This window comes from Alligator mississippiensis, chromosome 8, assembly GCF_030867095.1.
Source record: "Alligator mississippiensis isolate rAllMis1 chromosome 8, rAllMis1, whole genome shotgun sequence".
In the NCBI taxonomy this organism is placed as follows: domain Eukaryota; kingdom Metazoa; phylum Chordata; order Crocodylia; family Alligatoridae; genus Alligator; species Alligator mississippiensis.
Window position 1 is genome coordinate 20,135,452 of NC_081831.1, and position 27,163 is coordinate 20,162,614.

A 27,163-nucleotide genomic window follows, 5' to 3' on the forward strand; every position below is an offset into this window, starting at 1 on the left:
GACTTGCACCATGGCCGAAAGGGACCTAGGGGTAATGATCCACCACTGCATGAATATTTGCCGTCAGTGTAAGGTAGTGGTCAGCAGGGCAAACAACATGCTGGCATGCATCAACTGATGCATCTTGTGTAAAACTAAGGAAGTGATACTCCCACTGTACTCCATGCTGGTTAGACCGCAGTTGGAGTACTGCATCCAGTTCTGGGTGCTGCACTTCAATAAGGACGTGGAAAAACTTGAGGGTCCAGAAAAGAGCCACCTGTATGATCAGGGACTTGCAAGGCAAGCCATATAAGGAAAGGCTGAGGGACCTGGGCCTCTTTAGTCTAAAGAAGAGACGGTTGAGAGGGGACTTGATAGCGGCTTACCGCTATGTCAGAGGAGTGCATCAGGAGTTTGGTGAACAACTGTTCACTAGGGCACCCCTGGGGAAGACCAGTACCAATGGATACAAACTCCTGGAAGGCTGCTTCAGGTTTAATACCAGGAAAAAACTCCTTCAGTCAGGTTAACCAAACTGTGGAATAAACACCCTCTAGAGGTGGTGCAGTCACCTACCCTGGAGGTTTTCAACAGGAGACTGGACAGTCACCTCACTGGGGTCACTTAACCCGTTGTCTTCCTGCCTAGAGCGGGGGGGAAGGAGGGAGGGTGGGCTGGACCTGATGATCTGTGAGGTCCCTTCCAGCCCTTGACAATCTATGAATCACGGTTCACACTTAAGCAAAACTGCCATGCCCTGCGGCTGATGTTAAGGTGGGCAGGCAGGGTCTGGGCAGCAATGAGGCCTACGGAAGACTCCCATCCTTGCAATTGGAATGAGTGGGGTTACCTATAGAGTACTGGGCTCTTCTCCATGTCACAGACTGCCTGGCTCTGAAAGTTTCAGTGACATCAGGTCTCACTGCTCACTCCTCCCTTTGTAATCAAGGGCTAAGGGCCTTGTCTCCAGAAAGCTCTCTTGGGGCTAACTCTGCAGGCCTTACTCTCTTAGGCTAACTAGGTTTTAATGAGCCTTCCCTTGAATAGGTGCAGCGAAGGAGAGTTCTGTGCCAGTGGTGCTTGGGCATAGGCTGGGGAAGTCCCGATGATCCAAATCCCCGGTACAGCTCACACTGTTGTTTAGATGAGTGCCAGGAGGGTGGAAATGCCTGCAGAGCAGATTAGAACTGTCCCTTGCTCATTTTGGATTGGGGACCGATACAGAGCGCTGACGTTAGCAACTCACCAGGCTGTGCAATGCTGGAGAATTGACCCCTGTGGTTTTACCAGGGATCTAGTGGAAAAAACCATGTCTCTTAAGTGTTGTAGCCAACCATTACACAGATGTGGCATCACCCTCTCCAATCTCCTCCCACCTGCTGGTGTCCCAAGATCAACTCAGTCAAACACCATGCCTTGTGCTCATTTGACATGTATTTAATAGAAAGATCTGCAAAACTCTAACATCTGTGGACAACAGGACACCCGTGTACAAAAGATCAGTAGAAGAATTGATTATTGCATAGACCTTTGTGTTGAAATGGGCCCCCCTGTGCTGTCCCCACCCACCCCTCAGTACCAAAATAGTTGCCTTTAGAAAACCAAAAGTGTCTTTGAATCTGCTTCAATAAAATTCTGTCTCCATATAGAATAAATACTCTCCCTCTCGCTTAAAACTGGCTCTCCCTCCCCTGGTTTTCCCCCTCCCACTAATCCTCCTGTCTCTGCTTTGTGCTCCACCCTATTAAGGCATGGATTGTACAGGAGCACCACTTGACATGTCCAGACATCGCAGTGGCACTCGAGTGAGACCAGGCGTCGGGTGGTGTGAACGGATTCAGGTCCCTTCACAGCTCTATAGGATGGAGAAGAGAAGAACACAGCTCCCAAAAGGACCTGGAAGCCCAGAGATCTGATTGATGTGGTTTTGAGTCTGGCCTCAGCAGCTAGCAAAGTCATCTTCTCCTGTGTAGACTCTCACCAAGTTTGTTCTGTTCCCTTCCTCCAATCACAGTAGCCCCCTGGCTCATAGCAGCAGCAGTGTGAGTTCTCAACCCTTCCTCAGCTATGGTCTAGAAGCTGGACTCAGGCACTGGTTTCTTCCTGCCCAAGGAGGCTGTGTGATATCTGACCCTCTGTAAGGTGCCACAGGCCACCTTTTCCACTGGTGCACTGCGGGTGTGCTGGTGAGCAGCGCTACCATTCTTGCAGAGGGAGGAGGATCTCCGCAGGGGCCAGTCGACCTTGCCATGGATGCTGACCGAGCTCTGGGAGCGCTTGATATCCAGCTCGGAGCGGCTGATCCTGCCGTTGGACAGGCCCTCCTGGCTGCGGCGGCCCAGTGTGCCGTTGGCCCTGCTTTCGCTGATGATGCTGAGGGTGCCATTGGCGAGCGATGTCCTGGAGGAACCCATGGCTGTCTCCGAAGTGCAGCACCGCTCCAGCTCGCTGGGCCTCTTGGTGTCCTTCTTTAGGAAACCAGCCCTGAAGATTGTGAACCTCCCTTCCTGCTGCCTCTCAGCCTCGGGTTCTTTCTCCCTGCCGTGCTCCCCAGACTTGGCGGGGTTTCTTTGGTCGTTGTCCATGTTCCTCCCCTTCAGGGAGCTATAGGGGTGGGACACGCTGTTGTTGACACACATGGCTCCATTTGAGTTTGCTTTACTTCCGTTGATCTTTGGCTCCTCAACTTTCCTTGGCGGTGCCACATTGAGAGGCAACTCTAGCTTCTTGGGTGTCCTGTGTGGTTGGCCTGTGTCCTCCTTTGGCTTGCTCGCTCTCTTCAGGGTGCTGGTCTTCTCCGGGGGCAAGGGGGGTTTGCTGTGGTTCTCAGCTGGCCCCACTGTGTTGCTCTGTAAACTCCCACTAGCCCTTCCTGACCCACCACCCTCTTGGTCCTTCACAGCCCCTGCAGCAGTTGGCTTAGACTTAGCTAGCAAAGGCCCATTCTCTTCTCCAGCAGTGCCCGTCATGAGTGGGACGATAGACTCATTAGTGTATCTGGGCCGGCGCCCAGACTCCAGGTACTCCACCAGCTCCCCAGAAACACCCTGCAGCCTGTCCTTGGATGCGAAGGACCAGCGAAGGGGCATTGGTTTGGTGGTGCCCAGTTTGGGCTTGGTGGGTGATACTTTCATGCTGACACTCCGTCCCTGAATGCCTCGCACCAAGGGTCTTGACTCAAAGCCTCCTGGAAGAGTGACACAAATAGATTAGACAACATGAACCACCAACAGTTCCCCAGGGTCAGGCCAGAGCCACGATTCCACAGGAAGGAATAGGGGAGGCCTGTTCCAGTTGGGTGTGTGTGGGGGTAGCTCCTATCAGCATTGCCGAGTAACCTTGGGCAAATCACTGCTTGCCTCGGCGTCCCTTCCCATCTGTCTGTCTGGTCTGCGTAGAGTGTGAACTCTTTGTGGCAGGGCCTGTCTCTCACTGCGTATGAGCTACCCCACAATCTATAGATACTACTAGAACCTGGATGCTAATAAGGAGGGGGTTGTCAGAGGTCACAAGCCCAGTAGGTCTGTCGTACCAGGTGAGGAATAACTCCTGGATATTCTCTCTGCTAGTCCCATGCTCCATCCACCTACACAAGGGATGCACCCTTGACTAGATGTACTGGTACACTGGACTAGCAGCTGGCATGTGGAGCATCACAGGAGGCCTGGTCAACTGGACATACCAGCTAAGCATGGCAGCTGCTTTCTGGTTGCCCTTGCTCTTGGCCTGGCACTCTTGTAGTCAGTGGAGGCAGAGAAGATGTCAGTGATGTGCAGGAAAAGCCAGAGGGTACCATAGATCCAGTCCCACTGGGTGGGATAGCCATGTAGTGAAGGTGAAAAATGGCACCACAGAGGTTAATTCTATGTATACCAGGTTAGCAACACTGAGAGGCCCAACGCGTATAGGTTCCCTTAACATCTCAGTTCTGCAGATTTGGGCACCCTGCATCCAAGGTGTGGCCAATTCACTAACTCTATTGTAACACCTGTGATATTTGATGCTTGTCTTAAAGCCCAAGTCCTGGGCTCCTGGGACTGAAGGGAGAATTGCAAGATTGCATTTAAAAACAATGTCACCTTCCAACCTTTATGGTTGGAAGATACACTAGAAAACATGGGACTCAATGGCTCCAGCACCAAGATATGAATAAGCAGAGCTCAGGAGGACTCAGTTCTGACCAGTTCGGGGGCTTGAGGATGATTTCTGGACTCCTCAGTCCATGGTACCTAGCAGACAGGCTCTATGCCAGTTGGAGCCTAGGGGCAGCCCCAAGGCTCTGTCTTGTATGCTCAGGAACCAGTCTGGCATCTGCCATTCCCTGCTAATTATATATTGCTCATCCCCAAGCCTCTCCTTTAATACCAGGAAGCCCAGTGCCACCTGGCTCCTGTGACACCAAGAGCTGGTCTCCAATACAATATAGACAGAAGGCCCTGTCCTGCTCTGTGTCATACCCGCTGCCCCCCCGCGGCTGGCTGTTCAGGGACAGGTGTTGGGCACACTGACACAAAAGAGCCTCACCCTTCTCCTGGCTGACTGTGGCATTCAGGAAGACAGGCGAGTCGGGGGGCTTGAGAAAGGAGGGGCAGGTCATGGAGCTGCGGGACACCAGGCTCTCCCTCTTACTGCTTCCGCTGAGCCTTGTGATCCAGTGGTCAGACAGAGAGGAGCTGGTGGAGCCTGCAAGAGAAACCCAGACAACAGGCCAGAGCCATGTCACCAGAGCACAAAAGACTATGAGGTGCTGCAGCTAGTAGAAAGGTCGGGGAAGAAGGGGCCAAATCTCTTAGACTCCATGCAGCAGAGAATGTGCCCAGGCTGCTGCAAACACTCCCATGCCCTCTCTGTCGTGCTTGGGCTTGGCAGTCTGAGGTCCCACAGTGCACTATTCCTGGAGACCCAGCCACCAGGGAGAGGCACTATATATTACAAAGGGGCCCAGTATGGTGGGGGGGATAGTTCCACAGGGCCCTGCTTTATTTTTCTTTGCAGGTCTCCTCTGCATACAGAGTGAGCTCATCTACCCAGCCTGTGAACTGATGCTCAGACAGGTGTAGAGAGGACACTACTCTATGGAGAGGGAAGCTCTGTTGAACAGGAGCAAACCCTAGGCTAGCAGGTAATAATGCTGCTGTTCCCTTTAACTAGGAACATGTGCAGAGGGAGGTAGTTAGCCGTGTTAGTCTGAAGCCAGTTAGAAGGCAGGGTAGAGATGCACCTTTAGACTCACTAAATACGATATATATAGAGAGCACAGGCTTTTGTGAGCCCAAGTTCACTTCAACAGATGCCAGTGCTGCTGAAGGGCACAGATACCATGTCAACTGAACAGGTCTCAAACATGGGCTCTGCCAGGTTGTGGGTTGTGGGGGGAGAGGGGAGTGGAAGGGAACATTACCCCTTTGATATACATCAAAGCCCAGGGTTATGGAGCTCTAACATTTGCAAAGGGCCTTGGAGACTGGCTGCGTTGGCTCTGGGGTTTCAGACTGAGGTACCCAGTGCTTCATTGTCACTTGCAATTGCAAATGCTACCAAGTGGGGCAGCAGATGCTTATGGTGGGGGTAGCTGTTAGAGCTCTGCAAATTGTTACATTTGCCTGTTAGAATCATAAAATCATAGAAAATTAGACTCTGAAGGGATCTCAAGAGGTCATCGAGTCCAACCCCGTTCTCAGAGCAGCACCTATATTATCCCAGCCAAGGCTCTGTCTAGCTGGGTCTTAACAACCTCCGAGGAAGGAGATCCCACAACCTCTCTGGGTATCCTTTTCCAGTGCTTTACCACCCTCCTTGTGAAGAGTTCTGGAAGGTACCTAGGGGGAGAGTGACCTTTGCAGTTTGTGCACCAGCTAGGGCAGCCTGAAGCAGCTCTCCCTAGCAGAGAGGTGTCTGTTGCCATTACTTTCAATAAACTGTCCCATAGTTTTTGGACTCAAGCTCTTTGACTTGTTGATTGAGCCACCAAACAATGCACACATCTCCCCTGAGAATAAGGCTGTTGGCGTCTCATCTCAGGCATTCAAAAAACAAAGCGCATAAAATCAGCAGCCACTGACAAGAATGATAGTAATAAATAGCAAATTAGAGCATGCATTAGTGATTCTATGCATGCATGCCATGGGGTGGCAGCACAAACAGGCCAGCACCTCATTTCAGCACTACAGGTATCCTGCTACAAGGGGCTCATTTTGGGAGGATGCCAGCTTCCTGCTGTCAGAGCAAATGCAGCTATTGTCAAAAGAGATTTTACTGCTCCAGGGAGGCAGGGGAGGAGTGAAGGCCTGGGTAGGTATGTACAGGGCAGAGTGACCAGAAGGGCATTTAGGTGGGAGAGGAAAAATAACAGCTATCACCACAGCTACATGTCCATGCTAATAGCACCAGCAGCCGCATGTCATTGCTGCCCCAGGAGACCAGTTGCTGTGTCACACCTCATATATGCCTGCATGCACTGTGTGCATCTGTTCACACATGGTCACATGTGCATGCTTTGTGCTACTGTTTGCGTGTGATGGGTGTGTGTGCATTTGCTGCCACTGTGTCTGCAAGTGTGCACACTTTTTGACTGTTAGCATCACACATAGGCAACCCCTCCCCTTTCCCTCCCTCCCTCATCATGCTACCACTCAGTGATGCTGATGGTTTTGCTGTACCCACAGTGTACTTAGCCCTGGGCCCCTCATTTGCATCTGTTCAAGCAGGCACCAAGGCAGTTTTCCCTAACACAGATAAGGTGCAGGGTCAAAAGCAGAGGGGAGAGGAAGGTTGGGCCTGCTGGTACAAACTGACATAACTTACAGTCCTGGAGAATGTGACACCATCAGGGAAGCTGAGCTCACAAAAGGCTTGATCCTACACCTGAGGTGTTTGCTCAGGGGATGAGCCCCACAGAAATCAATTGGGACTCAGCTGAGTGAGGGTGATCCCTTGGCAGACAGAGACCTCTAAAACAGAGAGGGACCTATTCTTGCTTGGAAATGGTTTTGAGTGACCCTGGAAAGCCTGCAGGGCCTGGCCTGGGCCGCCAACAGCCCAGGGGAGTCTGGCTGGAGCCCACCCATGCCTGAGGCAGGGTGCTGTGCCCACCTCTCATGGAGCTGCTGGCCGACCAGCTGGGGATGGCGTTCCGCCTCTGGTAGAAGAGGATGTAGGCACTCCGGGTGCTGACCTCATCCTCCTGGACCGACTCCACTGTGCTGTCATCATAGCTGTACCAGCGGCCATCCAGTGAGTTACGGCAGTAGGCTGTGGGCAGGCAACATAGCTCAGGGTCAGGAAAGGACTGGGGACCTTAGAGAAGAAATGGGGAGGTTGTGGGGAGAAATGGCCTAGGCAAACAGCTCTCAGCTGAGTTTGAGTTTCATCAAACTACATCCAGGCTGTTTGGCCAGCTCAGCCCATGGGAATTCCCCCACCCTTTCAGTATCTGGGTGAAATGGCAGGCTATGGAGCTGGGGGCTAGTTAGCAAGGCTAGAGGGACTTCTGCCAGGGCACACTCAGTATAGTACCCACCCTGCACATTGCCAGGGCACACTCAGCAGTATAGTGCCCGCCCTGCACATTGCCAGGGTACACTCAGCAGTACAGTGCCCGCCCTGCACATTGCCAGGGTACACTCAGCAGTATAGTGCCTGCACACTACCAGGGCACACACACTGGTATAACACCTGCCCTTCACACTGCCAGGGTGCACTCACCGGTATAATGCCTGCCCTGAACACTGCCAGGGTGCACTCACCGGTATAGCAACCACCCTGCACACTACCAGGGCACACTCACCAGTATAGTGCCCACCCTGCATGCTGCCGTGGTGATTGCAGACAGCATACAAGTCGTAGAGGTAGTCCAGCTGGCAGCTCTCAGGAAGATACGGCGGTTGCTTCCAGGCTGCCCACTGGCCCAGCACGTGCTGCCCAGTTTGGCTCCTCTTGGCCACGTGGGGGGCCATGTCGAGGCCACAGAGTGGGAACTGGACCAGTGTGGAGAGCTTGTGCCGCCTCTCGCCCACCTGGCGAAACCGCTTGAGGTGGATGATGAGGATGTCAGGAAGCGTCCACAGGCTTAGCTTCACCATGCCCTGTTGCAGCACCTGGCAGTGGGGACAGCGCCAGGCATCGTCCGGGGCCAGCTGGGGAGACAGGAAGCCATGTGACAGGGATGGCAAGCCAAATGTGGCCCAGTCATGCCGAGTGCTGGCTTGGGCAGGGGGCTGTCCAGTCAGCATGGCATCAGCTCTGTCATCAAGAGTGGGGGGTGGGCAGTGCTGACAGCTGCCATGATGTTGTGAGTTATGGCTGCTGGGAACTTGCTGGTGAAAGCAGCAGCAAAGCTTCCCTCCCCTGGTTGGCCTGGTGTCCTGGGCTGAAGGAGGACCCCTGCTAGCCATGTAGGGCCTGTGGCACACAGCTGAACAGTGCCCAATCCTTCCAGCAGAAGGCAGTGCCATGTCCTCCCACCAGCCAAGCCACATGGTATATTCTGCTCTGGGGTTGAATTACCCCCATGATGGTGCTCTGGGCATAACCCGGGAACAGCAAATACAATCTTCCTTTACAAAATGTTTCTATCCTCCCATGTTTCACTCCCCTCTCTGCCCCCACACAGGGCTAGGGGCCTCCCATTTCCCAAGGGGTTGTGGACCAGGCCTGCCCTCTGCAATGGCTAAGCAGGTGATGGCAGGCAGTGAGGAGCTTTTCCTTGCCAGTTCCTGTGCCTGGCATGGGGAAGATGGCCAGGTACCTCCTTGAGATCCACAGCTAGAGCTGAGAACACAGCTCATCACATTGATCAGTAGCTTTTCCTTGTGCCCCCCGTCTGTCTGCCTATCTGCTGTCTCACTGTAAGCTCCTTGGGGCTCTCTGCTCTGTGTCTGCCTGGCACAGTGGCCTCCTGGGCCATGATGGTGGCTGTTTAGTACAAATTCATAAACAGGAGAAGAGGGTACAGCACAGAGACAGAAGCCCAGTCTTATCAGAGGCTGAATGAGTCTGACTCTTGGTCCACTGGCCCACAAATCACATGCCATCTAGGCAAGGTCATGGGGCATTTAAGAGACTTGGTCTGGGCAGGACAGACTGGGAATGCATTCCAGTACCAGAGTGGGAGGGCAGCATTGCTGGATACAAGGGCCTTACGCCAGCAGAGAGAGGCAAAGACTCTGCCCCCAGATGCTCCAACTGAAACACCAGCAACACCTGGACTGACAAACCTGTCATGCTGATCCCAGACATTGCACCTGGCCAGTGCAGCCAGCTTTGGGCTGTGCTGGGCAGTGAGGAGGCTCTGAGACAACGGGAACTATACTTTCAAGTGCCATGGGCTGGGCCTGCACAGGGGAGGACTGCTCAAGAGGAACGCCCAGTCATTCTGTTAGCTGAATGGGATTTTCTCTTCCTGGCACTGTTGCAGCCTTGTTGATTTGCACTGCACTGGCTCTTAGGGCCTTGAGAGGCCTCTGTAATTTGTGGCTCCAGATGGTTTGTACTGGCTCAGCACACCAGGCTGTAGTGGAACTAGGGGTGGGCAGCTGGAACATGAGCCCTGGGTGCTTCTTTGGGAGGAAGGTGGCACTGGAGAAGTGGTAGGGGTCTGTGCTTGCCATGGGCTCACCAAGCACAGACCACAGGAGTCAGCCTTACTCCCCCTCCCCTGCTCTGCGGTCAACAGCTACTGGGTTACCTCTCCCACAACCACTGCCAAAATAAGGCTCTTACAGCCACGTTCTGCAGATAGGTTGGTAGGGGATGAGAAAGGGTTAACCCTGTAGCTGTTGCAGCAGAGGCATCTCCCTTTGGGGTGGGAAGTAAGGCTGGCAGGGGACTCTGCCTGTGGCTCCCCTCCCCTGCCAATGCCCAAAGCACAGAAATAGTTAGATGCCCCCCTTCCAACAGGCCAAGATACCACCTGCCCCCTACTCCCCATCTGCCCTGGCAGAGCTGTTTGGTGAAGCCACAGGCCCTGGACCTCTGCCCGTGCCATGTTGCCCCATCCTAACATACGCTCCTTGGGAGGGATCTGGTGCCACTCCAATACCACATCTAGTGCCCTGGGGAGGTAGCATTAGGCATGCTCTTCCTACCACAGACACCCTTGGGTGCAGACTACCTCCCACTCCAGGGTGCCACCTCTTTCTAGCAGGGCACTGGCAGAGCCCCTCGCTGCCAGCTGGGCTCCACAGTGCATGGCAAAGTGTAGAATCAGCACATATCCTGGGCACACTGTCCTGCTCCTCCTGCTCTCCTCCCTCCCCTCCCATGAATAGTGCCCTGCAATATTCCTCTGCCTTCAGCCCGATTCTCTGCTATGGGCCTGCAGCCTGGGACTGGGTGGGGAGGGAGCAGAGCCCCAGTATGTCTGTCTGCTGTAGTTAATAAGAGGAGAAACATTTTTCTCTTAGATGGGGGCTAGGGAAGGTCTCCCTTCCCTTCACCCCACCTCTTCCAGCTTGGGATGGACACCTAAAACCACAAACTGGGACTTTCTGTCTGGCTATCTATTCTCCCTGAGCTCTCAGCATGGCCTCCCTGCAGTCACAGGCATGAAGACCAAAGCACAAGGAAGCCCTGGGCAGCCCAATAAATGTTTCCCCTTATGAGCCTGGTGACAAGGCCCAGAGCTGGGTTCTGGCACACCATGCTCAGGCTGTTGTCCATCTCTACCTGCCCAACATAATGTGCCCCAGGCAGCCCAGAGCATGGGATGACTCAAGGCCCAGAGTGCAGAGTTGACCCCGCTGGCCCTGAACACACACATACCTGCTCCTCCTTGGTATAGAGCTGGAAGCACTCATCCAGGGTGCAGTTGTGTTGCTGCTGGTGGACCTGCTGCTGCATCCGTACACTCTCAGCATCCTGGACCACCTCCTCCTGGATACTGCCAAACAGTCTGCAATGGGAAAGAGGGGGTCACAGCCAGGCTCCCTGCAGCAGGGCCTGCTAAGACTATCCGTGGTTCTTAGCCCTGCCTTTGCCTCAGTGCTTAAGGCTGTGTGGATGATACAGAGTCAGGAAATTACCCAGGTCTTTCCCAGGCCATTCTGTGGCATCTGTCTCTGTACCCTGGGGCAAGGAGTTTGCCCAGTTGAACAAATACTGCATGAAGTAGAGCAAACCTGCCTGCCTTGCTGAGGGACCCTTTTGATGAAGCTGTGGCCCACATTGTCCAATGCGGGTGACTACGGTTAGGTGCCCAGGCCAAAGTGTTCAGCGGTGATTCTGAGGGGCCAGACTGGGATCCCTTAAAGGGATGAGATTTTGAGAAAATGCTGGGGTTTCCCTGTAGAAATCAAACTGTTCTGGGTGCCCCAGGTTGGGTGCCCCCAAATCACTAGTCACTCTTGAAATACTAACTCCAACTATTACGGATGGAGAAGACCCACAGGCAGCCCTCGGCTGACCGGTGTCCTGGGGTGGTCCTGGAAAAAGGCGGCTGCCTGGAAGTTGCAAACTGATGATCAAGTCTCCCTCTATTCCAAGTAAACTTCTGACTGCTCCACCACTGTCCTGGTCTCCCAAAGCACAGGCTTGTCCCATTGCTGGCAGCCAGCCACTGATGTGGAGCACAGAGCTCACAAATCTGTCACACACTACAGGATACTTCCCCTTTGTTTGTATTTAATAATAGTGTTGTTAAAAATCACTTAGGCAGCAGTTCTCCTGCTGCTGCAATTAAATTCATCCTTTGCTCCCAGCTAAAACCAACAGGAAGAGCAGTAATTCAGCTTCCAAATAAGCCTAGGTTGGGTTTTTCACATTCAACTTAATACTGAGGAATGGGGTTGTGCAACTGCTCCTTTCGGTACCCCTACTGTCCACCAGGCGAACCAAGGAGCAGTGTGACCCTACTAGCTTAAAATTCCTTAATTCAGCTGCTGGCCTCTTTGGAGGCTGCCATAGTGGAAGTAGTTTGGGGCTATGGACTCCATTTCCCTGGAGGGGACCTGACTGACATGCCTCCTTACCGAGTGGCCATGCCTGCGGGTTTCAGAACTGCACAGGGAGTATTCCTGCCACCAAGTAGCTTGTCCAAATCAAGGCTGGGGGTGTGAATTACCTCCAGCTGTAGGCGCTATTCTGGGACAACAGCCTGCTGCGATGACTTTCATAAATTTCATAGACATTAGGGCTGGAAGGGACCTCAGGGGCAGGAAGTCAGCTGGGGCCATAGGATCCCAGCAAGATAAGCATCCAATTTTCTCTTGAAGGTGTTCAATGTAGGTGCTTGAACCACCTCTGGTGGCAGGCTGTTCCAGACCTTGGGGGCTTGGACAGTAAAGAAATTCTTCCTTATGTCAGCCTGAAATGGTCTTGCAGTAGTTTATAACCATTCGACCTCGTTATCCCTTGGGGCGCTCTGGTGAACAAACGTTCCCCCAGATCCTGGTGGTCACCCCTGATAAACTTATAGGTGACCACCAGATCACCTCTGAGCCTGCGCTTTTCCAGGCTAAAGAGCCCCATAGCTCTCAGCCTCTCATCGTAAGGTCTGTTTTCCTGACCTCTGATCATGTGCGTGGCTCTTCTCTGGACTCTCTCAAGCTTCTCCACATCCTTTTTGAATTGTGGAGCCCAAAACTGGATGCAGTACTCCAGCTGCAGCCTCACCAAGGCCGAGTACAAGGGGAGAATGACGTCCTGGGATTTGCTTGAGAAGCATCTACAGATGCAAACCAGTGTTTTGCTTGCTTTATTAGCTGCAGCATTGCATTGAAAGCTCATGTTCATTTTGTGGTCAATGATGACCCCCAAGTCTCTTTCTTCTATAGTGCTAGCCAGCGTATCACTGCCGAGCCTATAAGGATGCTGCAGGTTTTTCCTCCCAAGGTGGAGAACCTTGCATTTTTCAGTGTTAAACATCATCAGGTTCTTGTCCACCTATTTTCTGAGCCTGTCCAGGTCAGCCTGGATCGTCCTCCTGTCCTCAGGTGTGGATGTTTTACCCCAAAGTTTGGTGTCATCGGTGAACTTGGCCAGTCCGCTTCTGACTTCAACATCCACACCATTAATGTACTAGGCCCAATGACTGGTGCAGAAGTAATTGCTTTAGCTCCTGGATGCCAGTGCAGCTGAAGGACAGTCAGTGGCTGTCAGTCTCTCTGCCTCCCAGCTGGGTGCAGAGATGCCACACGGGCCTGAGGATGATCCTCCATCCAAGGGAGCAGAAACACAAAGTCATGGAGCCACCCAGTATCAGGAGCAGGATGGAGAAGGAGGGCCCCTGGTCCAGGCCACAAACCTTACTAGTTCTGCCTAAACTGGATGTTTTCCCTCAGGCACAATTCCCACTGGGACAGATCCTAACTGTTCCAGGTTTTTCCCCTTCCTTGGCATCAGTGGGAGGTTTCCCAGAGAAACGCGATCCGGGTTTGGCCCACCTCTTAGTTAGCAATAGCAAAGTCAAAGCAGCCCAGAGGCCAGTGAGCTGGCCCTGGCTGGCAGAGAGAGCAGGCCCCTGGGTGGGGTGTGCTCACAGGAGACCTCTGCTGTTCCAAGGGGACTGTGGAGTCAAAGCACTGATGTGAGGGGGAGCGGCTGGTCTACCTTCGGATGAGGCAATGCTGCCACTCAGACCCCTGCACATGCCTGGGTGAGCCCGAAGTGGAGGCTCTGCCTCACTTGACCCCATGCTCTGTTGGAGGCAGGCAGCAGGATGCTGGGCACTTACCTTTCTTTGGTGTTCACATCCCACTCCACCACCAGCTTCACATGGGGAGGGCCGCCGGGGCCGCTGAACTGCAATGCTCTGCTAGGACAAGGACAGCCAGTTAGCACATGTGATAGAGATATTTTTTTCAGGGTTTCTGGCCCCTGACATAGGAGACCAGCACCTCTAGCCTGGTCTGAAAGGAAAGCACAAGAATTCAAGGGGTTACAGTCATTGCCAGCTGAGCCCTCCATAGAGACCAGGAAACCCTTAGAAATAGGCCCCTTAATATGTCAGAGGGAAGTAGAGGTGAAGGCCTGAAGGCCCTGACCACTCTGGTGAGTGCAACCCCCACACTCACCTCCCTCTCCTTCACTTGGTGCTGGTGGGGTCGTGTGGCAGGGAAACTGAGGCTGCTACCTGCAGGCAGCCCATTCTCTGCTGGCCCCAGGTTCTCCGATTTATCCCTTTCCTGCTGGCCCAGCACCAGGTCCTGCAGTACAGTGCAAGGACCTGCTAGCAGATCCCTTGTGGGGGGGCAGTCCAGGGAGCTGCCTTTCACCACCGAGTCGGACCCTGCAGTTTCTTCAGCTCCAGAGCAACAAGGGATATCCAACAGCCATCCCTCCCACTTCCCTGTGACCTATGCTGGCCTACCACTATGGAACTAAGGGGCTTGGGATGATTGCTGGCTTCATGGACCTGGTGTATGGTGTTTTGTAGGGTGCCATCCCAGATGTGGATTCTGATTCACCACTTCAAACAATCCCCTGGCCTTGCCCAATTCACCATAAGAAGCAAACCCCCCTCTGTTCAACAGACATTAAATGCGACACAGCCTTGCCTTAACAACAGAAGCAAAATCTGCCAACACATCTCTGCTGTTCCAACAATCAGCTCCTCCTTCCCCCATCACAATGAACCCATCAGAATTCATGGACCTGGGGTAGGACTTGAGCCAGTCGCATGCACATGCCTATCCCAAATGTGATATATCTGATCCAATGCACCAAATGCTCTCATGGTAACTATGTGGGTGAAACTAGAGAACAACTACGTACCAGAATGAACTCTCACAGAAAAAAACTAAAGAATAGAGATACAAATGCCTGTAGGAGCACATAGGTAGACACGGTTCTTTGGGTAAATGTGATATCTTTTCTTAGGCAGGCAAGGTTCTTCAGGTAGATGTGATATCTTTTATTAGACCAACTAAATAGTCTCCCAATGCCTGAAAAAGGGTGTTTGTGCCCAAAAGCTTGCAAAGAACTTTTTTCCACTATTTAGCTGGTCTAACAAAAGACATCACATCTACCCAAAGAACCGTGTCTGCCTATGTCCTTAGACCAACACAGCTACAACCAACAACCCTGCATATCTTTTATTAGACCAACTAAATAGTTGGAAAAATTGTTCTTTGCTAGTTTTCAGGCACAAATACCCTTCTTCAGGCAGAGGAAGAGTCTGCTGTGGATAGAAGCCAATATGCAAAATGTAGGTCTGAAAATGCAGATGTGTGGCAGTGAGGATCAGAGGTCATGGAGACAATAGGTGTGAGACAGGTACGTGGGGAAGGAGAAGGGGAATGCTGAATTGGTGATACAGTGTAGTTGGTAAAATGCAGACGGTTAAAATGTGCCATAAATCCAATGTCTATATTTAGTTCATGATTTTTTGTATCCATTAGATTTATGAAGTGATGTCCGTAGGCTCGTCTACAAAAGGCGTTTTGTACATTCCCTCGGAGGAGCACATTTTTCACAGAACCACCACTCCCTTTCTGACCTCGTTATCCCCGTGCTCAAGGGGAATTTATAAAACACTTCTAAAATGGAAGCTTGCAAACAAAAATTCGGAAGGTGGCTGGATACTAAGAACCAGGAAGTAAACAGCGGCACTGACTTTATGGCATACTATAATCTGCCTGATTCCCCATGCTCTTCCTTCACACTACAGGGGATAATGATCCTCTTCTCTTTTGATAGGTCTTGATCTCTCAGTAATGAAGCTTCTTTTCTTCTGTTAATTGTTTCTCTGCTACCCTTGGGGATTTCTCTCTCCTTCGATTTCACAGCCCTGCAGAACTATTTCTAATCATCTGATGCCTCTTTTCCCTCAGACCTGAAGAAGAATGCCTTGTGTTCAAAACCTTGTCTAATTTTATCCCAACTTTATGCAACTGGCCCAATAAAAGATACAACACAAAGGTCCTTGTCTCTGTTAGCACTTAGCAAGGGAAGGGACTCAGCCTTACACATATCCTTGGAAGAGATGGAGATGCAGAGAAGTCTTCTGCAGTAGCAATGCAAAACGGAGGCAGTGAGTGGGGGCAGAGGACTTGGTCAGATTGCAAGAGAGAAGATTTAGAAATGAGAACCTGCGGTGTAATTCTCAGAAAGTCCAGCAGGTGACAGTCTCCTCCTAGACAAGGTGCAGGTGCATCTCCCCTGCTGGCTCCTTCCATGCTGGGAGCTAGCTGCAAGCCCCCTCCGTCAGCCCCAATACCCAAATCGGCCCTGCCGCCCCTGGGAGGGCAGGTGAGAGCTCATCTCTGGTGTGTGGCTGGATATTCAACATGGCAAAGGGAAGTGCAGCCTGTGGTCTGTGCCCATAGGGAAAAGGACACAGGGCCTGCCTTTGCACCTACTGCCTGCTGCAGATTCTGGGGCACAATTCAAGGCTCTGATCTGTGATATCCCTTGGGAGATGGAAACCTCCTCCCACTACGCCATAGAGTCTCTGACACCACCAGTTCACATGCTGCCATCACGCCTCAGCCTCGGTGAATGTCCAGGGAGTTTGGCAGCTTCCATGGCCCCATTCAGGAGAGGTCAACCTCAGCCCTGGCCTGGAGGGTGTAACTGGCTTCAGGGAGCCAAAGAAGGAAGCCACATGGGTAGAGTGACCTATGCAGAGGGAAAAGTTGGCCTCCTGCCTCAGGTCAGGGTCCATTTTCTGGCTATGCCACAAACTCCCTACAGGACTCTGCCAAGTCACTTCACCTTTCCTGTGAAACAGAGCCAGCACCCCTTCCTTTGCCTCTGCTTTGGGCAGAGTGCGTCTCCCCCGATTCACCTGTGCAGCGACCAAGACGTGGGTTCTGGAACCAGCCACGAGTGTCACATGCAACAGCAGCGACCAGCCGCAAGTGGCAATGCACCAACAAGCTGTTTCACAGCTAGGGCTGGGGCCTTTGCAGTAACCATGGGCTTTGCATCATCTGGATTCTTGCCTCTTTCCCCCAGTGGCTCCCCCCACCCTTCTCCCTTTCCCTTGATCTGAGGAGCGTGGCTCCACCTTCCCTGCAGCAAGCCAACAAACCCGCCAGCTGGGATATTAGCAACTGTGTCATTCCGGTCCCACAACCACCTACCATGTGATTAGCAAATGCTACTGCTAGATGACAGGGCCTAATCTGCTCCCCGCTTCACAGGGGATGTTATCTGAACTAACATTATCTCTGAATAGAATTTGAGCGAGGAGCAGAGAGACGTTCTTAATCCATGGGCCCTTCACGGATGTCCTGCTGGGCCACAGGAGCAGGCGGTATGGGAACACAGCACGAGTGTGCAGGTGCGAGGGAACTGGCATGACGAGCTCACTGTGCCCATAGCAGGAGGCACCAGCCAGGGGGAATTAAAAAAATAAGGATCACTGTATGCATGCACAACTGGGGTATAAGAGGGTATTAACATGACAGGACCACATGTCATTACACAGAGGCTTTAACCAATCCAGTAGTAGCACTAACTTCCGTGCCCTAGCAAACTGTAGCTGCCTTCTTCCCAACACTGACTAGAGGAAGAAATCAGCTGTCAGAGTCATTCTCACTTTGCGCTTGCTGCAGAAGCTGTAAAAGGTACCCGTGCTGGGACCACACAGCCTGGCTGGCCATCGCGCCCGCCAGGCCAAGCATAAGCATTCACCTGGAACAAGGAAGTAATTGCCTAGAAGAAATGAGAAACCACGCTGGAGTGAAGGAGCTGGGAAGAATCCCAGGGCAGTGCTGCTCCTGCCACCCATCTGACCTCCCCTTGCCAAGGCAGTGATGCCTGGCACAGTATATTACAGGCAGAGCGAGACAGATACAAGAGGCAGCAGCAAATCCTCCCTGTCTAATTAGCAGCTGGATGTAGGACAGTAACACCGCACTTTAGTAGGGAACATCAATAAGAGCCGTTCAATTGATTTGGAGCACGCTTCAGGCAGCGAGGCAGTTCCAGGTGGCAAGTGATTTCATGAGATTTCCGTCTAAGGGTTACCTCCATCCCCAGGCTTCTTGCAGAGAGGAAGCAGATAGGAGAAACCAGCTCACCAGAACAGAATATACCTGTAGGAGGGATTCCTGTTGCTGGGAAGTAGGGTAGCACAGTGGGGCTGATGGAAGTGTCCCTGCTTGCTACAGGGACGCTGCCCTGAATTTGGGCTTCAGTGGAATTAAAAGCAGGGCTTGGGGAAATAAAAAGTCAGGTCTGAGGCAGGCTCAGTATGTAGCAGCTCACCCAGGAACACTTTAGGCCACACTCTTGACACAGCTCAGCGCTCAGGACACTTCTGGAAATCTGGCCATTTGTGTCAATGGCTAAGTGGGAGCTGAGCTCTTTGAAGTAACCTGGCAGGTCCTGAGCACTTGGCAATCTGACCCACCAAGGGGCTGAGCCCCTGGGAGCTGGGAAGAGAAAGTGATTGGAAACAGCAAAGCTGAGCAGTGGCCCAACTCAGCAGGGCACGTGTAAGCAGCTTGCAAACACTGGCTCTAAAGCATATCATCAACATGGCATGCTCATCTGTGCACCTAAGCATGCACCACAAATATGGGGCAGTATCAGGGAAGCTGAGGTCACCAAGGAAGAGTGGCCTGCCCCTGAGCCCGGTGTACTAACCACTCATGCACTGCAGCTCCACTCTTTCAGTCATAGGCTCCTAATTTACTACTGTGTCTCCTTACAAGCCCTGTCCCCTGGAATGGCTACCACTGGATCCCACCCACAACTGCCAAGTCACTGCCTGGAAAACAAATCCCATGTCGTTTCCAGCTCCCAGGAGAGCAATCTTCCATTGCAGGGTCCCACACCTGAGACCTCAGCCAGCTAGGAGGGATGCTCAGCTTGCTGGGTGAGCTAATGAGCTGCAGCCAGCCACAAAAGGTGCCCATGGCAACCACGTCAACAGCAGAACAACTGGGCTCCTGACAGAGCTGCAGAGAGCCAGCAACAGTGGATAAATATTTACAGCTCAGAGTAAGAGGAAGCAAGGTAGTGGCGCGTGAAGTCCAGCGCCCCTGAAGCACGGCAAGGGGGCTCGGCCTCCCAGGCTGTAAGCACTGGATGGGCCACGGTCCGACAGGAAGGCACGCCATGATCACTCTCAAAGAAACACAGGGCAGTAGCATCACCACCAAAGGGGCCCTGCTGCTTCATTTGGGAGGAAATGCCTGAACGTAGGTGGGGAGGGAGCTCAAGGGTATTCTGCATGTTTTCACACAAAGCTAAAGCCAGCCCTGGTCTCCAGTCTTGCCCCCTCAGCCCCCTGGTTTCCTCCCCACGGGGGCAGCAGTAGCACTGCACCCCATCACACGATCCTTATGAGGGGAGCAGCTCAGCAACCGGCAGCAGGAAGCAGAGCCCACACGGGAGGAGAGCGAGGGTGCCTGCATCACCAACAGCGTTCCTGCCCGCTTGGTTAACCACTGCAAGTGCCTGCTGTGGGCTGGGCAGGCTCTTACCTGTCGATAGCTGGGTGGTAGAGAGGCCTGCTGTCCTGAGTGGAGAGGTAGCTGCATGCCACAGAGCCTCCGGCGACCCGGACCCGGAACAAGACTCCCGCGCTCTGCAAAACAGAAGCCGAGAAGGTGAGATTCCCATGGTGGTGCTGCCCCGATTAGTCTGCACCTGGCACAGACGGACAATGGGAGCCGTGACGCGAGTGGGGCTGGAGAGCATGGCCGGGAGGATAGGGAGACTGGGCCAAGCAGGGCAGTGGGATGAGTGATGTCCAGAATGGAGAAAAGACAAGCATGTATTACTAGTGAAACCTGCCAGGGAAGAGACCAAGGGGGCAAGGAGAGGGCACAGGAGAGGGTGAGTTGGCAAGGATTTTTTTGTCTCACAGAGCACTAGCACCCCTGGCTGGTCTCAGTTAAAGTGGCCACCTTTTCCAGGACCATCCTAACTTTTGTAGCTTCCCTGAAGAGGACTTTTGTCTCAAATTTGAAAAACCGATCCCAGATTAGTGTCCTGTTGCACCTGCTGAGAGGGTGCAGCACAGTGGTACGTGGTGCTGTATGAACACACTATATTGGGTTCAGTTTGGGAACTTTGTGAACCAGGAGCAGCGTCAGCTCTGCCTGCACAGCACCTGACTAAGGCAGCAAGACTCATCAGAGCCAGGAGTGGACTACTGGCTCCTGCGGTCTGTGCAACATCTAGAAGTGTCCCAGTTTTTGCCTGCTGCTAGATGGTCTCTTTAGTTTCAGTAGCGCCCAGGGCCCTTTGACCAGCCTCCCCGATGCTACTTTTATTCATACAGCACCTTTCATCTTAAAGGCTCTCCAAGCATCTGACAGGCTGTGGGTATTTCTCCACCACAGGAGAAATGCAGCTGTTTCTGGGGAGAAGCACAGCTTTGTCAGCCAAGTGACAAGAGCCGTTTTAGAGAAAGTGAAGCAGTAGTGTAGCTAAGGGGGAAGAAGGGGTGAATGGGGCAGCAGCAAAAATAGTAGGGCAGCCGCTGCCTCATGTGCTGGCCCTGTCCAGGGTTTAGAACTGCCCCGTTACACCTCCGAAGCGACAGACAGAGTCTTGGCCTGATATGGCAGGATGGAAAGATTCAGGGAAGCAGAAAGAAATTACATAACAAAGCCATTTGGATCAGGATGGTGCATTTCCTGCTGGGACTTGAAGTCTCCAGGCACACAAATCAGTACTAACCATAAGGCCTTATCATTACCCCATGGGCTACATTTGGCCAAAATAACTGTCCTCATCCTTTACTTGCACAGCAAATTCAACCTATAGTAAAGAATCGAGCGGTACCTGGGCTGCTCATTTTCAATGCAGCGCCTCGCTCCTCCCCTGGGACTCCACGCTCCTCACCTGGGAAGGTCCGACAGTACGAATACAGCAGGTAACTGAACTAGATGGCCACCCACACTACACACGGGTGAAGTAGGATTCTGTGTGCGCGCATGTGCACACACACATGTGCTCACCCCGGACAGGAATTCATGCGTTTTATCCGCATTAATCCAGATGACTGAAACAACTGATACTCATTTTAGGATTTCAAATCTGCACTTCAATTTGTGCTATTTTTTGTATTGCAGAGGTGCAGGAGCTGAACTGTACTCCTCCAGAAAACTGTCGATAAACAGAACTGCTGTGCAAATTCCTCTCCCATTCAGAGGCATAACTGGACATTTCTGCCCCTTGGACAATGCAGACTGGGTCAGCAGTAGAGCAGCTGCTATTTTTTGCCCCCCAACCTCTTCCCCCAGACCTAGTAATGCTACTGCTCTCATCTATCTGCTGCTGCCTCTCTGTGTTGACCTGCTGCCTGCCCTGCTATTTCAGTCCAGAACTCCTACATTCCTGCTGCTGCTGCTGTTATTCCAGTCCCAGGGAACTCTGACAGTACATTTGGGTCCTGTCTTGCAGCAACTCCTGTGACTCTCATCTTGGACCTTTACACAGGCCTCCCCGTGCCCCACACTGATAACCTCCAAGAGTAGCTCTTCCATCCCTAGCACCTGCATGCAGCTCAGCTCATATTCCTCAGCCCTCTCTGCAGCTTCCCTAGCACAATACTGGCTCTGTTCACATTTTGGGTCCCTGCGTGCTACTGGGATACTATCGTAGTCCCAGCTCAGGTAGAACTGATGCCTGAAGCCAAATGCTCCCAGATTTGGGACAATGGATGGAGTCCTAGCTACACCCCTAATGCTGGGTCCCGTTGCAGTCTGAGCATAGTTGTGTATTTTGTAACATTTCCTCCCAGCACCTATTATAATTTCTCAATTGACATACGAGTGGATTAATTTGGGGCCATCTCCCTCCCCGTTATGATGTTTTGTCATTAGAATGAGCAATCCTGGCATTTTATTAGCCGATACATCCTGGCTTTCATTATCTGCTACATTCTGCCCCTCATTCTTTTGACAGGGATTGTAATGAGAAATGAAGAGGGCACAAAATGAATCCGTTATCCTGACAATATTCAGATTGTAATCTCACACTCCTCCAGACACAGCTGAGAGAGACACACGGCCACACAGCTCCCTGTGTCAGCATGGTGCTTTAGGGGGGTCCAAAAACAAAGAGAAAATTCAAACAGCACTTTCTTTCCAGGAGAGCAAAGCACTTCACAAGCATTAATGAGCTGAATTGAGCTTCATCTGCCAGCCCCAACCCTCAGGGTGGTAGAGGGCTTTTATTCCCCTGCTTATAGATGAGGAAAGTGAGGCACAGGTGGCTCAGGGTGCCTCACTGTCCTGGCCAACAATCTGTGGGTAACATTATTTGTCTTTCTTGCTGTGGTAGTGAGGGTTAAGTCCCCCCTCTTTGTCGTGTGCCTTGACAATGCCAAGCACAACGTAAGCACTTGTGTTCCTGTTCCACAGCAAGAACCTTCTCGCTCCCTCGGGGAACGTGCGCTAGAGCTCTACAATTCCTTCTGCCCACAGCCCAGATTTGCTGTGATATAAATAGTGCCTAATAGCTTGAGCTTTGTGTGAGGGTCAAAAGCCGTTCTTTAAATGGAATGGGCCAAGCTCTCATTGAGACATCACGGCAGCCCTGATGGTTTCAAAGAGGAGCACAGAAAGCCATTGTGACCTTTTAATAGCTTTCAAGGTATTGCACAGAAACCATAAAGGAGCTTAGAGCAAATGGAAAGGATGCTTTTCCAGGGAGGGCTCCTGGTCAGATATACTACAGAGGCCCTACTGGCACAGCATACTGCATTGAGATGACTGGGTTTACTCTGTGGGCCAGATCCACAGCTCCAGGGAAATAACCCATCTTTACAGGAGTTACACTCATGTAAATCCCTTTAGCCTTGCATTAGGAACAGGTTCCTTAAAACAAGTAATTCCTCCCGAAACCACCACAGTCTCTTACAGATGCTCTGTGTTTTATTAGCATTTCCTGAAGGCACGGGGGCTTACAGAAATATATATGTTGAATCTGTTTTGCATCCAGAGACAGCACAGGTTTGCACACATGACATCATGGCTTCTTTATGGGGATTTGCTACAGGGGACAAAGGTGCTTACAGTCATTTAGGAAAGTCTAGCTGCTTCCTAAAGTGGGTTGTATGAGGGCAGGGCTCCCTGCCAGGTGGAAAGGGAGGCATGACCAAAGTGAGATCAATTCAGAGTCCGCTGTCAGGCAGCCTTCCCAAATAGCCCCCTGGCATTATTATGATGGTGCCATGGTTGGCTCAAACATGAGCTGCTCTGAATACTTGACAGTCTTATCTGCACATGGGAGTTAATGGCAACAGCAAGAGTGTCTGGCTGGATGAGATTCATATTCACAGCCATGCACAGAGATCTGATCCAGCCTGCGGGCATTAACTCCAAATCACCAGCTGAAAGGGCCAGGCTCACACATCTCTGAGGAGCTGGAAGGAAATGCTGCACTGCTTTTTTAGCAGGGTCCTAAACACAGAGGTCTGGGGCTTCATCTAATCAAAACAGACTGCACATGGGACGGGCCCATTTGGACATGCACTGTGCTGTATTCCCCCCACCATTTCAGTCTGAATGGATTTTCTGTTAGATTAAAAGCAATCAACCAGCAAAAAATGATCAAACATCAAGTCTCTAGAAGAGTGAAATCTGTTACCTACTTTACCATTCTGCATGTGAACCGAAACAGAGGAAAATTCCCCATTTGATGGGGTGCTGGACTGGAAACAATCATCTCTCCCTATGATGCAGCTCTCTGCCCTGCAGAAGTGTCCCAGCAAGACAGAAATGGCGCATACGTGTAGGGTTATTACTGCGTGGAAGGATGGCCTTACAGTAAATATATGGGGCCTGGCATTAGCAGAGCACAGCTCTATTTCAGTGAAACTTCAGGCAAGTCACTGAGTCCACTATTTTCAAACTTAGGTCCCTGGTGTTAAAGACATATAAATGCATATTTAAGTATCTAAATAAGTGGCCTACTTTGCAGAGGTGCTGATTGACTGCAGATCCCATTTTTGCTTACGGCAGATGTTCACACAGGACCTTGTGCAGAAAGGCAAATTGCATCTACTGCACCTCGTAAGTCGAGCTTACTTTAGAAAAAAAGGCATCCCTTGTCTAGCCAGTCACTGCACAAGTGTGTGATGAAGGGAGTCAGGGCGTGGGGTACCAATCTGAGGAATATGGGAGAGAGAAGCAGCAATCAAGTTTCACAGTGTCACAACAAATTATGAGACATCCCCTTTAAGTTATTCTCAGTATTCCTATGAAAATAGTATTCCTATTCCTATGAAAACTCGAAGTTTTCATAGGGCTTCACTGAGTCAAGTACTCCTCTGGAAAGTAGATAAATATCCTCACTTTAAACAAAGTGAAAATGGTATGCACAGAAATGAAGTGATGAAGAAAGCTCTGCTGGGAAACTGGGAAAATAACTGGGGCTTTACTTTCATGCATTTGCATGAATGAATTTGTCCCTGAAGGAAGAAGGGATGGAAGAAGCCTGGACCTGGTTAGAAAAGAAAGATCACAAGCTGAAACCGCTTAGCTATTGACAAGGTGACTTGCTAAATCTTCCCACAGATGATGAAGGCAGCACAGCATCCACCAAGTGTGCCAAAAGCTCAGAAAAGTTGAGTAGGAAAGGCTTGGGGCAGGAGAACGGGAATTAGAAGATGGGAAGCAGAATGCCTCAGGGGAAGATGTGGGATGCCACAAGAGCTGTAACCATGCATACATACAGCGTGGCTCTACCCAAGCTACAAAAGGCAATGCAAAGTGGGAGAGAACAGCTCCTTCTTGAATTTATTTGCAAAGGCTATGAGCTAGTAACTCAGTGCTCAGACTAAGCTCTTGGACTTTGCTACCCCTTGTGAACAGACGCTCCTTGCCTCAGCGCCATCCACTGCTTCCTCTGCCAGTTTCAGGGAAGCCCATTCCCTTTTCCTGGTGTGAGCCAGGATCAAAGCTAGTGAAAGGTGTCTTTCCAGCCATCTCTCAGTCTCTAGGGGCCACTGACCAGCATCCCATGAGGCTGAGTGTTATAAATTCTCCAGGGCTTTGTATGGCAGCTAGCGCAGTGGGGCCAATGCTGGCTGGGACCCCTGGATACCAACACTGAAAAAAGAATATGAGTGAAATTTGAAACATCTGAATTCCCGAGTCAGAATGAGGAGTTCCTGCTGGGGTGCAAAAGCATCACACCATCCAACACAGACCGTGGGGCATCTCAGGTACATGCCCGCATCCAGCACTCACGACTGACTGGAGGTCCTACCTGGCAGGCTGTGATCCTTTCTGTGACTCAGCCCTCTAACCAGGCCATGGCTGGTCCTTGCCCATCTCAGTATCACCCTTCCCCAAACTCCATTATGGCAAGCAGAGTCCCAGCAACTGCTGTCCTGCACAGCACTGTCTGACCACCCTGCCTGGCCAGATCTTTCTCTTTTTCTTTTGCAGGCATGAGGCCCAGATCTTCTCCCACTCCAAAAGCACTCCAACAAATAAATATCAACACAAACCAAGGGCTGGAGTCTCTCACCCCTCTGGGACAGCCCTCCAAAATCTTGCTCTTCTTGCAGAACAGTGACCCACAGGCACTCCTTAGGTTTGACTCCTCCTTTCTCAGCAGCTAGCCATTCCCCCAACTGAGCTTCTTCCTAGCCCAGGACTTCCTGATGGCACTTCTTCTTCAAGCAGGACTTCAAACCCCACCACACAGGAAGGGCTTTGCTGTAGGAAGCTCAGCCTGCTGATGAAACTTCATTAAAGCTTTGCTTAGCTGAGCTCTTGTTACTACCATGCCAAGATCTTAAAGAAAGTCAACAACAGATTCAGGAAGGGAGCCCAGATCTCAGGACTCTTTGCATCTATTCTCACCAAAGGAATCTCTTTCCTTTCCCAATCCCATTGCACAATACCAGGACAGGGGACACATGTTCAAAGAAAACAAGAACGTCTTGTGCCCTTCATAGGAACCAAACAGGACAAGTTAGGGGATCCACATGCAAATTTCAGGATCCCCGTAGAACCAGATTCACCAGAATCTAAATAATGATGTGGCTAAACAACAGTGCAGAAGAGCATGTTCAGGAAGCCAAGAGGACACAGCCCACGTGGGCTTGAAAACACTGGTGTAGCCCTGAAGGCTCCAAAAGACTGAGAAGAGAAGCTGTTCTGAGCCTGATGTGCTAGTGTAGCTGTGCCTGTTAGGCGGGGAAAGGGGGAGGATTGTGCTCTTTCTGAAGGTTTGTACCTGTTTGTTGCAGAGCAAAGGATGAATTACCTGGAAGAAGTAAGGGATCCTGACGATGTGACATAGAAAGCACAACATCTGATCATCTCATGTCATGCTCAAATATTTTCTTCATGTTTTCAAGGCCTTGCACCATCTTTTATGCCTACAACTTTCCACTATACTGAGAAGATGGAGAGATGTAGGCTCATACCCTTGGTGGGTGAGGGTGTCCTAAAACCTGGGTCTCCTGGGCAAGTGCCCAAATCACTCAGCTCTCTGAATTAAAACACATTAAATACTTTCTTCCTCCTAGCTTTTGCCAGGCAGGATTTTGGGACTTGCATCAACAATGAGCACACAAGAGCCGTGTACCTTTCCGGCTGGTGTGCAGCCTATGGTTCAGTACCATGCCTGCACACTGCACATGGAGTAGAAACACAAACTGTGATGCCTTAAGTGCCCCAAGTAGCAGTTAAAATGCTGAAGCACTGCCATTTGGGTGTGCAAAGTGAAACAAGGGCATGCATCCCAGCCCAGTCCATTCTCCAAAAACTGCTCTAGACCACTGAGGCACTCCATCCCTGTTGTCATGACACCTAAGTTACTGTGCTTGGCCCCGCTCTTCGTCCTTTCTGAGCAGCAGGTATAAATTCTTTCCAGCAGCTGATGAAGAGGCTGTTAATGAGAGGACTCAGCTGTCACTTTGCTTTCAACCAGCCAGTGGAGCCTACTCTTTATTTCACATAATTTGGAAGGGGACTTTAATAAGTTCCCACCAGAAGGTCATCCAAGCATGCAGGGAGATGGCTCCTGCTTCCTCCCTTCTCCCATTCCCACAGCCTTGCTGCCAACCCCCTTTGCCTGGACACATGCACACACTTCCATACCATCTGTCTGAGAACTGGGGGCTCAGCTGCAAAATCCCAGCAGCAGGCATCAGGTGGTTCCAGCCCTGGAAAGCTGGAACGCTGTCAGCTCTGCTCTAACTGAAAGTTCACCAGCAACAAGCCCTTCCTGCCACTCACTGTCATTATCTCTAATTTCTATCTGGGAAGCAGCAGGGGCTGGGGGATGACATCTTGGTTACTAGACCTTTTTAAATCTC

General features: G+C 51.5%; 1 protein-coding gene across 2 annotated transcripts in view; it reads right to left on the minus strand.

The window, feature by feature from the left end:
- Positions 1 to 1,398: 1,398 nt before the first annotated feature.
- Positions 1,399 to 27,163, minus strand: part of USP43 (ubiquitin specific peptidase 43) — a 201,955-nt gene continuing 176,190 nt past the window's right edge. For both annotated transcript variants that reach the window (XM_059732202.1, XM_059732201.1), the window contains 7 exons: positions 19,356 to 19,459; positions 13,652 to 13,729; positions 10,744 to 10,873; positions 7,769 to 8,117; positions 7,075 to 7,233; positions 4,507 to 4,665; positions 1,399 to 3,169 (listed from right to left, as the gene is read on the minus strand). In XM_059732202.1, coding sequence (XP_059588185.1) covers positions 2,055 to 3,169; positions 4,507 to 4,665; positions 7,075 to 7,233; positions 7,769 to 8,117; positions 10,744 to 10,873; positions 13,652 to 13,729; positions 19,356 to 19,459 — 2,094 coding nt within the window. In that variant the 3' untranslated portion in view covers positions 1,399 to 2,054. The remainder of the gene's footprint in view (positions 3,170 to 4,506; positions 4,666 to 7,074; positions 7,234 to 7,768; positions 8,118 to 10,743; positions 10,874 to 13,651; positions 13,730 to 19,355; positions 19,460 to 27,163) is intronic.